This window comes from Cherax quadricarinatus, unplaced genomic scaffold, assembly GCF_038502225.1.
Source record: "Cherax quadricarinatus isolate ZL_2023a unplaced genomic scaffold, ASM3850222v1 Contig2465, whole genome shotgun sequence".
In the NCBI taxonomy this organism is placed as follows: Eukaryota; Metazoa; Arthropoda; class Malacostraca; order Decapoda; family Parastacidae; genus Cherax; species Cherax quadricarinatus.
In genome coordinates, this window is record NW_027197491.1 from 2,089 (window position 1) to 14,163 (window position 12,075).

The following is a 12,075-nucleotide window of genomic DNA, read 5'->3' on the forward strand; positions in this document are numbered from 1 at the left end:
TCTCACCATTTGTTATTAAGTACTCAGAAAAAAAAAAGTCCAAAAACTAACTACACAAAAACACTCTCATAATCACTGAATACTAAAACACCACTGAACATACACTCAAAACACCACCCTTGAACAAACCTTCAAAAAACACACTCAAAACACCTTTTGAACACCTTTGAACACTTCCAAAAAACACAATTTGAGTACTCCCAATTACACCACTGAATACTACTAAAACACCGCTGAATTCAATCAAAACACCCTTCAACACCTTCAAACACCCTTGAACACACTCAAAACACCCTTCAACACCTTCAAACACCCTTGAACACCTTCAAAACACTCTTGAACACCTTTGAACACCTTTGAACATTTCCAAAACACTATTTGAGTACTCCCAATTACACCACTGATTACTACTAAAACACCGCTGAATTCAATCAAAACACCCTTGAACACCTTCAAAACACCTTTGAAATATCGTTTTTTAAACTAATTTCATCACAACCCACTTATATCATCTTTTTTTCGGTATCTCTAATTCGACTACATTACCCACATCCCTCATCAATTACCAATTTATTCACATTTTTTTTCCCCTTCTTTTTACTACTAAAATTCTAATAAAATCCTCTCCATACCCATCTCCTTGTATCCACATAAATTAATATTATACTCGCATCAACTACCCAACTATTGCGATATGTTTTCAACACCCCCTCCATTCTTTTTCCAATATATCATAACTTTTCAATTCTATAATTTCTTTTTAAAATATTCACACATTACCTTTATATTCAGTAAAATCTCTCCATATTTCTAATTACAACCCTCCCCATACCCCTCTCCATCTCACCCGCATTTCTTCACATTCACTCACCCATCTCCCAACACACCTCTTCTGAACACACACACAAAAAAAAAATCACATTTCACATCCACAAATGCATCTCAAATCCACTAAAATCACTGTAACCAAGATATTCACACACACACTAACCTTACCACCTAACCTTACCTACCTAACCTAACCTTACCTAACCTAACCTAACTACCTAACCTAACCTAACCTTACCTAACCTAACCTTACCTAACCTACCCTAACCTAACCTTACCTAACCTAACCTTACCTAACCTAACCTTACCTAACCTAACCTTAACCTAACCTAACCTTACCTAACCTAACCGAACCTAACCTAACCTTACCTAACTTATCCTAACCTAACCTACCCTAACCTAACCTAGCCTAACCTAACCTAGCCTAACCTAACCTAACTTATCCTAACCTAACACAACCTAACCTTACCTAACATAACCTAACTTAACCTAACCGAACCTAACCTAACCTTACCTAACTTATCCTAACCTAACCTTACCTAACCTAACCTATCTTATCCTAATCTAACCTTGCCTAACCTAACCTAACCTTAACCTAACCTAACCTAACCTAACCGAACCTACCTAACCTAACCTAACCTAACCTAACCTAACCGAACCTACCCTAACCTAAACCCTTAACCTAACCTAACCTAACCCTAACCTTACCGAACCTACCCTAACCTAACCTTACCGAACCTACCCTAACCTAACCTTACCTAACATAACCTTAGCCTAACCTAACCTAACTTCCTACCTTAACCTAACCTAACCTAACCAAACCTACCCTAACCTAACCTAACATAACCTAGCCTAACCTATCCTAACCTTAACCTAACTTATCCTAATCCTAACCTAACCTAACCTTACCTAACATAATCTAACCTATCTTATCCTAATCCAACCTAACCTAACCTTACCTAACCTAACCTATCTTATCCTAATCTAACCTTGCCTAACCTAACCTATCTTATCCTAATCCAACCTAACCTAGCCGAACTAGTCCTAAAATATATTGGAACACCCCCAAAACACTATTTGAGTACTCCAGAATTACTTTGAACGACTCCATTTTGGATATATCCAAATTAGTTTTGAAAACTTTATCGTAAAATCGAACATTATTTTCTTGTTGGTAAAACACACTCAATGGTAGAAATATTTACTCGATTTCCGAATAGAAGCACTGTCCTCGCTCTGAGAGACTCATTGTGGGTCACCCCAACACATGGTGTAATGCGCTTCACACCCAAGGTAGAACATAACACCTGCGTCAACTCAGGACAGACAGGCGCCATGTAATGCGGTTCACACCCAAGATAGATTTAAGATAATCATCGCCTTACCGAACACCTGCGTCAACTCAGGACAGACAGGCGCCATGAAATGCGGGTAACATCCAAGGTAGAAAATCATCTCTTTCCAGACCAAATCTATCCTCTTGTTCTAAAATTTGGTGAGGTCATTGCTTTTTTAGTTCATTTTAAAATAATAAGGGGAAGATTGAGATATAACATTTGTAATCTACCTCAATACATTTTTTTTTTCATGGTAAGGTTTGATTTAAAACTTCATCATGTCTTAAAAATTTTTATTAAACATTTCTCTTTTTAATGAATGAAACATATTAATCTTGGTGTAACAACACGATCTAAACATCATAAATCCTCCTCTCTAAGTCTTGTTCTTCCAAGTCCCGTCACATCGGTACCTGTAAATTTTAATATAATTCATTAGCATATAATGTGGAGAAATTTGCACCATCACCTGTAAAAGATATAACCAACTAAAAGTTACTTATTTTTTCACTATCCCAAGCATATTCTTCTCGTTAACTTAAATATCTCCCCATTCATGACTTAAAAAAGCATGATCATGATGTAAGTATTATGGTAGACATGATTCTCGGTGTTCAGGTAGAGAAAGTCGAAAAAGGTAAGTGTTACATTTTCATGAAGAGATAAATATGAGTTATTAATTCAAATATATCTCTCTTCAAGTTATAATTACTTCCTCATAATAATTTAAATGAATTAAAGCACTGATACAAGGTAAATAATTTTGCTTACCTTTATAAGTTACTCACACATTAGGCTCAATGTTTTTAATATATTGTTTAATATCTGTGAAAAGTTCTCTCCAAATTAATTTCCACTTCTTTGTGTTGTACCATCTATGCAAAATACACAGATTATACTGTCGATTAAATATTTGACTGACAAAGTTTTCAGGTATATTGTTTTCCAAAATATAATATACCAGATCATCACTCCACTCCGTTGCCATTTCATCAATGAATTTATGTGAATCAAGTTCATTTTCTAACCAATTTTTAACTCGCTGAAAATTCTTTTCACTCAATGTTTCACCATCTTTCCTTAAGAGTTGATTGGCAGTGTTGCAAAATTCCAACCAAGGAAGATCTTTCACCATTTCACAAATAACAATGAAATCGGCAAGTTTCCCCATATTAGATGCTTTCTATGCGGGTTCCGGACAATGTCTGGGGTGACTTACACACAACACTCTCCCATACACATAAAGAGTTGCTAAATAGTATTAAATGAAAAATTTCATTAAACTTACCTAAACTAGGATCAGCCATTTCAAAATCCATTTTCTTAATTAATTTTTTGGGCTTTGGTATAATAAAAGTTTGAGATAAATGACTACTCCATTCACATTCTCGTAACAATAAATTTTCCAATATTTCTTCGCTCCATCGTTGAGTCATTTCTCGTACCTCAGCTACAATCTCTTCTTTTGAGAGAACAGGTTCCGCATCAACTCTTTTTTGAATGGGTTCGACTCTCTTAATTGTATATAACATTTCTATAAACACCGCACTAGTATGTTTTGTCGCAACCACCTCCATATTTCTTCTTCAAGTGATTCCTTACCATTTCACTCCAAATATTTATACCAAAAATTTCAATCGTTGTCATCATCGATTATCTTTTTTTTTTTAATACAAATACTCATTACAGGGGATTTCTTCAAAGCATATATATTATCCATTTCAAATTGTGTTCCCCTTATTAACTTTAATGAACTAAAAGTGTTAACTTTCATTATTTTTCAGTAAAAAGATTTATTCAGACAATATTTTTGGCAACACTTGCTTGTGACGTCACTATCCAGCAACGCGTTAAAACAGGTTAGAACATCTTCCCTTTATTATTTTAAAATGAACTAAAAGCAATGACGTCACGATACTCATTGAACAAATTATCTTACCCCAAACACTTTTAGTTCATTTAAGTTAACAAGGGGAAAGTTCTTGCATTTTCCAAGTATGCACCATCGGTATAGTAATAACATAATACCATTGAAGTAAGTTATGATCCCCTTCCTGTATGACACTAAACTCGTGGTGATTCATTCACCTATCGTCATGGTGATGCCACGTAGTGTTTTTCATGGAACAAATTTCTCTACACATATAGTTATAAAAAAACTACTAACATGTCAACCCTCGCGGTGAAAAGAGTATAAGAAGACACGTCCATATTGAGTTACAAGAGTATTTAGATGAAGACGTGGAAGTTACATGTGAAAAATTTGTTACAGAAGCAAGTGTCTACACACCACTGAACTGATAAAGAAATGATTAATTCGATAGAAGACCTTGATCAGTCACCTTCCTTCGTTTTGGAGGGATGTGATCAATATCTCACCGATAAAGAAATGCTTATAGCAATGGAAGATTTTGAACGTGAGTTTTTAATGAGATATTAATGAGTAAAAATTCACCCACATTGTAATTTTTAGAAATTCTAATGAGAAATATTTTTTCATTTGTTGTGTAACAAACTTAATTTTTGGGATATAATACTAACATTTTATCAAAATTGCAGGTAAAGAAGCAACAAAAGATGAAGAAAAATATCTTTTGGTAATGCAAGGGAATATTACAAAAGATTTTAGTGGCAGTGATAAAATTCTTTTAGTACAACAAGCAAATTGTTGCGCTGTTAAATTGAAAAAGGGAGGTCTTGCTGATGCTTTAAGTCAGGTTTTACCACTTAGCAATCCTTATTTATTTAGATCACCTGGATGTCATAAAGCAAATCTAGCTAGTGAAGTCACTCGTGATAAATTTGGAAGCATAAAATTTGTAAATAATGGAAAAAATAACCCCATGATTGTTAATATGTTCGCACAGTATGCGATGGGGCCTCCACATAAGTATTATATGAACTGTAAAGTTGATAAGGCCTACTATAATACATGCAAATATTTAGATACAAAGAAAGGTCGTGAGATTATGTTCAAAGAGTGCATGAATGAACTTGTTAAGTGGTTATTAACAGATCCCAACGGGATTATAATGGAAAAAGTCGTGTTTCCAGAAGGAATTGGGTGTGCTTCAGCCGGAGGTGATTGGCATGCATATCTTAAAATCATTCTTGATTTTGCAAAGGAATTAAAAAAACGTCGTAGAAATATTGTTATCATTATTGTAAAATATGCCAAATAAAATATCTCTATAATACTTTTTTTGTTTTATTCACCAGCATTTTAGTTCATTTAAGTTAACAAGGGGAAAGTTCTTGATTTTGCAAAGGAATTAAAAAAAAAAAAAAAAAAAACGTCATAGAAATATTGTTATCATTATTGTAAAATATGTCAAATAAAATATCTCTATAATACTTTTTTATTCACCAGCAGTCTAAAACCTTATTAGGCAACTGAATAGAGATCATACGTCTGGCAGGAACGGTGCTGAGTATAAAAATCTCTGTTCTCTGATGGTCGTGCATTAGTACCTCTTCCAGCAGGGTGCGACTAACCAGATCAAGAAAATGGAGACAGCCAATAGGATGGAAAAATATTTTAAAATTGAAGAAGGAAAATTGTACGATGAAAAATATTGTCGTGACAACGTCTGCATTGTTTTTCATGTGAATTGTGTTGCTATAAAAGGATATGGTGCAAGTTATTATTTGGGTAAGAAATATCCTTATGCTGATGTGTATCGAAGTAGAGAACCATTATTTAATCTTAGAAGATGCAGAGTTGAAGATCGTGATACTCCTGGAAATGTTATCGAGTTTGAACCTTCACCGGATCAAAGAAAATTGAATCTTCCTTATTTAGCAGCCATAATAAGCCAATTTGGTATTGCTGGACCATTGGAGGAAAATACCATTTCTCAAAATTTAATTGAAAAATCAAGAGATGCTCATTTGGTGTATGGTTTAAAGAAAGATACTATCGCAGACAGAATAAGATATTTCAAGGAATCCATTGAGAGACTCATAAAAAGTGTGAAAGACAATAAAAATATACGCGAGGTTATCTTTCTGAAAGGTATTGGGAGGTGTGAAACTTCAAATGATTATATCTGGAATACGCACTATAAACCTATACTCGAAGATATGATAATGAAATTTAAGGAAGAAGGTATTCGATCAACCATGGTTGTCAAAGAAGAAATGAAAAACATTAACCAAGGTCAAGAATTAGAAGATGATTCGAAGTTATTGTCTTCTAGAATTGAAGGAAGTGCTTGGTATCCCTCATGAGGTAAGCAAAATTATTTACCTTGTATCAGTGCTTTAATTCATTTAAATTATTATGAGGAAGTAATTATAACTTGAAGAGAGATATATTTGAATTAATAACTCATATTTATCTCTTCATGAAAATGTAACACTTACCTTTTTCGACTTTCTCTACCTGAACACCGAGAATCATGTCTACCATAATACTTACATCATGATCATGCTTTTTTAAGTCATGAATGGGGAGATATTTAAGTTAACGAGAAGAATATGCTTGGGATAGTGAAAAAATAAGTAACTTTTAGTTGGTTATATCTTTTACAGGTGATGGTGCAAATTTCTCCACATTATATGCTAATGAATTATATTAAAATTTACAGGTACCGATGTGACGGGACTTGGAAGAACAAGACTTAGAGAGGAGGATTTATGATGTTTAGATCGTGTTGTTACACCAAGATTAATATGTTTCATTCATTAAAAAGAGAAATGTTTAATAAAAATTTTTAAGACATGATGAAGTTTTAAATCAAACCTTACCATGAAAAAAAATGTATTGAGGTAGAATACAAATGTTATATCTCAATCTTCCCCTTATTATTTTAAAATGAACTAAAAAAGCAATGACCTCACCAAATTTTAGAACAAGAGGATAGATTTGGTCTGGAAAGAGATGATTTTCTACCTTGGATGTTACCCGCATTTCATGGCGCCTGTCTGTCCTGAGTTGACGCAGGTGTTCGGTAAGGCGATGATTATCTTAAATCTATCTTGGGTGTGAACCGCATTACATGGCGCCTGTCTGTCCTGAGTTGACGCAGGTGTTATGTTCTACCTTGGGTGTGAAGCGCATTACACCATGTGTTGGGGTGACCCACAATGAGTCTCTCAGAGCGAGGACAGTGCTTCTATTCGGAAATCGAGTAAATATTTCTACCATTGAGTGTGTTTTACCAACAAGAAAATAATGTTCGATTTTACGATAAAGTTTTCAAAACTAATTTGGATATATCCAAAATGGAGTCGTTCAAAGTAATTCTGGAGTACTCAAATAGTGTTTTGGGGGTGTTCCAATATATTTTAGGATAGGTTCGGCTAGGTTAGGTTGGATTAGGATAAGATAGGTTAGGTTAGGTTAGGTAATGGTTAGGCAAGGTTAGATTAGGATAAGATAGGTTAGGTTAGGTAAGGTTAGGTTAGGTTGGATTAGGATAAGATAGGTTAGATTATGTTAGGTAAGGTTAGGTTAGGTTAGGTTAGGATAAGTTAGGTAAGGTTAGGATAGGTTAAGTTAGGTTAGGGTAGGTTTGGTTAGGTTAGGTTAGGTTAGGTAAAGTTAGGTTAGGTTAGGCTAGGTTATGTTAGGTAAGGTTAGGTTAGGGTAGGTTCGGTAAGGTTAGGTTAGGGTAGGTTCGGTAAGGTTAGGATAGGTTAGGTTAGGTTAAGTTAGGTTAGGGTAGGTTCGGTAAGGTTAGGTTAGGTTAAATTAGGTTAGGATAGGTTCGGTTAGGTTAGGTTAGGTTAGGTTAAGTTAGGTTAGGTTAGGCTAGGTTAGGTTAGGGTAGGTTAGGTTAGGGTAGGTTAGGTTAGGATAAGTTAGGTAAGGTTAGGTTAGGTTCGGTTAGGTTAAGTTAGGTTATGTTAGGTAAGGTTAGGTTGTGTTAGGTTAGGATAAGTTAGGTTAGGTTAGGCTAGGTTAGGTTAGGTAAGGTTAGGTTAGGGTAGGTTAGGTAAGGTTAGGTTAGGTAAGGTTAGGTTAGGCTAGGTAAGGTTAGGTTAGGTTATGTTAGGTTAAGTTAGGTTAGGGTAGGTTAGGTTAGGTAAGGTTAGGTTAGGTAAGGTGTGTGTGTGTGTGTGAATATCTTGGTTACAGTGATTTTAGTGGATTTGAGATGCATTTGTGGATGTGAAATGTGATTTTTTTTTTGTGTGTGTGTTCAGAAGAGGTGTGTTGGGAGATGGGTGAGTTGATGTGAAGAAATGCGGGTGAGATGGAGAGGGGTATGGGGAGGGTTGTAATTAGAAATATGGAGAGATTTTACTGAATGTAAAGGTAATGTGTGAATATTTTAAAAAGAAATTATAGAATTGAAAAGTTATGATATATTGGAAAAAGAATGGAGGGGGTGTTGAAAACATATCGCAATAGTTGGGTAGTTGATGCGAGTATAATATTAATTTATGTGGATACAAGGAGATGGGTATGGAGAGGATTTTATTAGAATTTTAGTAGTAAAAAGAAGGGGAAAAAAAATGTGAATAAATTGGTAATTGATGAGGGATGTGGGTAATGTAGTCGAATTAGAGATACCGAAAAAAGATGATATAAGTGGGTTGTGATGAAATTAGTTTAAAAAAACGATATTTCAAAGGTGTTTTGAAGGTGTTCAAGGGTGTTTTGAAGGTGTTCAAGGGTGTTTTGAAGGTGTTCAAAGGTGTTTTTGAGGTTATTCAAAGGTGTTTTGAAGGTGTTCAAGGGCGTTTATGAGAGTATTCAAAGGTGTTTTGAGTGTGTTCAAGAGTGTTTTGAAGGTGTTCAAGGGTGTTTATGTGAGTATTCAAAGGTGTTTTTTGAAGGTGTTGAAGGGTGTTTTGATTGAATTCAGCGGTGTTTTAGTAGTATTCAGTGGTGTAATTGGGAGTACTCAAATAGTGTTTTGGAAATGTTCAAAGGTGTTTTTGAAGGTGTTCAAGAGTGTTTTGAAGGTGTTCAAGGGTGTTTTGATTGAATTCAGCGGTGTTTTAGTAGTAATCAGTGGTGTAATTGGGAGTACTCAAATAGTGTTTTGGAAATGTTCAAAGGTGTTCAAAGGTGTTTTGAAGGTGTTGAAGGGTGTTTTGAGTGTATTCAGTGGTGTTTTAGTATTCAGTGGTGTATTTGGGAGTACTCAAATGGTGTTTTTGGAAGTGTTTCAGTGTTGTTTGGAAATGTTCAAAGGTGTTCAAAGGTGTTTTGAGTGTGTTCAAATGTTGTTTTTTTTGAAGGTGATCAAGGGTGTTCAAGGGTGTTTTGAAGGCGTTCAAAGGTGTTTTGAAGTTATTCAAAGGTGTTTTGAAGGTGTTCAAGGGTGTTTATGTGAGTATTCAAATGATTTATGAGAGTGTTTTTGGTGATGTTCAAAGGTGTTTGAAGGTGTTGAAGGGTGTTTTGATTGAATTCAGCGGTGTTTTAGTAGTAATCAGTGGTGTAATTGGGAGTACTCAAATAGTGTTTTGGAAATGTTCAAAGGTGTTCAAAGGTGATTTGAGTGTGTTCAAATGTTGTTTTTTTGAAGGTGTTCAAGGGTGTTTTGAAGGTGTACAAATGATTATGAGAGTATTCAAAGGTGTTTTTTGAAGGTGTACAAATGATTATGAGAGTACTTATGAAGGTGTTCTGGGAGTATTCAGAGGTGATTTGGGGGTGTTCGAATGATGTTTTTGGAGTATTTCAGTATTGTTTGGAAAATGTATAAAGGTATTTTTTGTGAGTATTCAAATGATTTATGAGTGTTTTGAAGATGTTCAAAGTAAAAGTGCGTATTTAACTTCGTAATATGTAAAATTGTGAGTAGTGAATTTAACGAAAGTGGATGTGGTGACTTTCTGATGCATGTGTCCCCTTATTAACTTTAATGAACTAAAAGGGTTAAAACGAGAAAGGTGACTTTCTGATGCATGTGTCCCATTATTAACTTTAATGAACTAAAAGGGTTAAAACGAGAAAAATTGGGGGTTATGAGTGAAAATTGTGAGGTGTTGGTTGGAGTGTGAGGGTTCGGGAGGGTGGGGAGGAGGTTACTTCGTGGGGGAGTGACCTGAGATGAAATAGTTAAAAAATGTCTAGACTTGTGTTGTAAAGAAATTGTTGGATTGTTGTGGGTATTAACGAAACAAAAATGTGACTTTCTGATGATGAAAATGTTTTCCCTATGATGTAGGTACTATATCCCCTTATTAACTTTAATGAACTAAAGGGTCGTCATGATTCAGCCTGTGTGTGTGGGGGTCATCGCGTGACGTCACTGACCGTCGAGTAAACACATTAATGAGAGGAATACTGACGTCACACTTGTTTAGACCTGTAGTAAGAGAGAGCACCATGTCCCATAGGAGGAGTTCATTTGAATGCTTACCCCCAGAGGGGGGAATCCAAAAACCTTGATCCAAGGAGATGGAGTCTTGGTATTATCGAGAAATTTTGGGGTGGGAGTGAAAGTGAGAGGGGTAATCCAAAAATTTGATCCAAGGAGATGGAGACTTTGATTTCGAGAAAAACTTGATCCGAGGAGATCATAAGAATTTCGAAACCCCCATAGGGGGGAATCCAAAACTTGTATTATCGAGAAAAATTTGAGGTGGGGGGGTGGGTGAAAGTGGGAGGGGTAATCCAAAAATTTGATCTGAGGAGATGGAGACTTTCGAAACCCCCATAGGGGGGAATCCAAAAACTTGGTAATATTGAGAAATTTTGGGATGGGGGTGAAAGTGAGAGGGGGAACCTTAAAAACTTGATCCGAGGAGATGGAGAGCACAAGAAAATGAAATTCAAAAAAAATTCGAAAAAAATCGGAAAAAAATTCGAGGCGCGGGGGCGATCCGGACGACGCTGCAGAAGGCGCAGCAGAAGGCGCGGGCGGGGGTCGCGAAGGGCGCGGGCGGGCGCGCGGGCGGGCGCGCGGCGCGACGGCGGGGGTCGCGAAGGGGTGTCGCGAAGGGGGGGGGGTCGTGGGCGGGGGTATTGGTTGGGGGGTCAAGGGTGAGGTAGTCTCGAGGGCGAGGTCATGGTCAAAACCGGAAGTAACACCTAGGTGTGAAAAGGTGACCCTCCAGCTGCTGGTCCTAGACCGGATACACCGCCCAGCCGCACCCCCTAAACCGGATACACCGCCCAGCCGCACCCCCTAAAACCGGATACACCGCCCAGCCGCATGCCTAAAAACCGGATACACCCCCCAGCCGCTTTTTTCACTACTATATATATATATATATATATATATATATATATATATATATATATATATATATATATATATATATATATATATATATATTGTATATAATGTATGGATAGGGTCTTCAGAGAAGTCACAATTAGGAGGTTAAGGAAGGATGTGAACTTAGCAAGTTAGGAATAAATTGAATACACTACAGTAATGTGTGATAAATCTAAATACGGTGGTATCTATCTATGGGGATGACAGACATTGGTAAGTTATTCTCATCGTCATAAGTACTCGTAGGTGTGACCAGGGTAACCATGTTATAAACATAAGCCAGCAGCACAGTAACTTACTAAATACTTCTCTTTTATGATATCTTCGATATCCAGTTGATCACTGAAAATATAAAGAAAAATAAGTTACATGTCTGAGATATTTCCTGGACAGAACAATAATAAAGTTTTCTTTTTCACTGCACTTGTTCTCTTGTTGTTTCACTAGTCTTATAGTAAATATATTTTATTCATGTGCTTGTCAGTTGAAATAATAAACTGACACACTGTACAGTCATACCCTGGGACAGTGGCGTCCCACAGGGGAATCATCAACCCCCAGGGGGGTGAAAGGCGCCTCAACAGGAAGGTATGAATGCTCCCTGGGATGCAGTAATATTTTATACTCTTCATATTAATTTTATGTGAGGTAGGCCTCTTCACTCTCGTGAACATAAAAACTAAGATAAGTAATTCACATATTTCGTTAACCTCATCCAAATGGAA

General features: G+C 36.2%; 1 protein-coding gene and 2 long non-coding RNA genes across 3 annotated transcripts in view; 1 reads left to right on the forward strand and 2 right to left on the reverse strand.

The window, feature by feature from the left end:
• Positions 1–2,444: 2,444 nt before the first annotated feature.
• LOC138851861 (uncharacterized) lies at positions 2,445–4,355 on the reverse strand. The gene is made up of 2 exons (XR_011391458.1): positions 2,937–4,355; positions 2,445–2,578 (listed from the first exon to the last, which is right to left on the reverse strand). It is a non-coding gene; the product is annotated as an uncharacterized lncRNA (long non-coding RNA).
• An 89-nt stretch (positions 4,356–4,444) lies between these two features.
• LOC138851860 (uncharacterized) lies at positions 4,445–6,888 on the forward strand. The gene is made up of 3 exons (XR_011391457.1): positions 4,445–4,582; positions 4,725–6,396; positions 6,755–6,888. It is a non-coding gene; the product is annotated as an uncharacterized lncRNA (long non-coding RNA).
• A 4,567-nt stretch (positions 6,889–11,455) lies between these two features.
• LOC128688902 (extended synaptotagmin-3) overlaps positions 11,456–12,075 on the reverse strand; it is a 43,933-nt gene continuing 43,313 nt past the window's right edge. Inside the window, exon 9 of the mRNA XM_070081359.1 lies at positions 11,456–11,692. Coding sequence (XP_069937460.1) covers positions 11,617–11,692 — 76 coding nt within the window. The 3' untranslated portion in view covers positions 11,456–11,616. The remainder of the gene's footprint in view (positions 11,693–12,075) is intronic.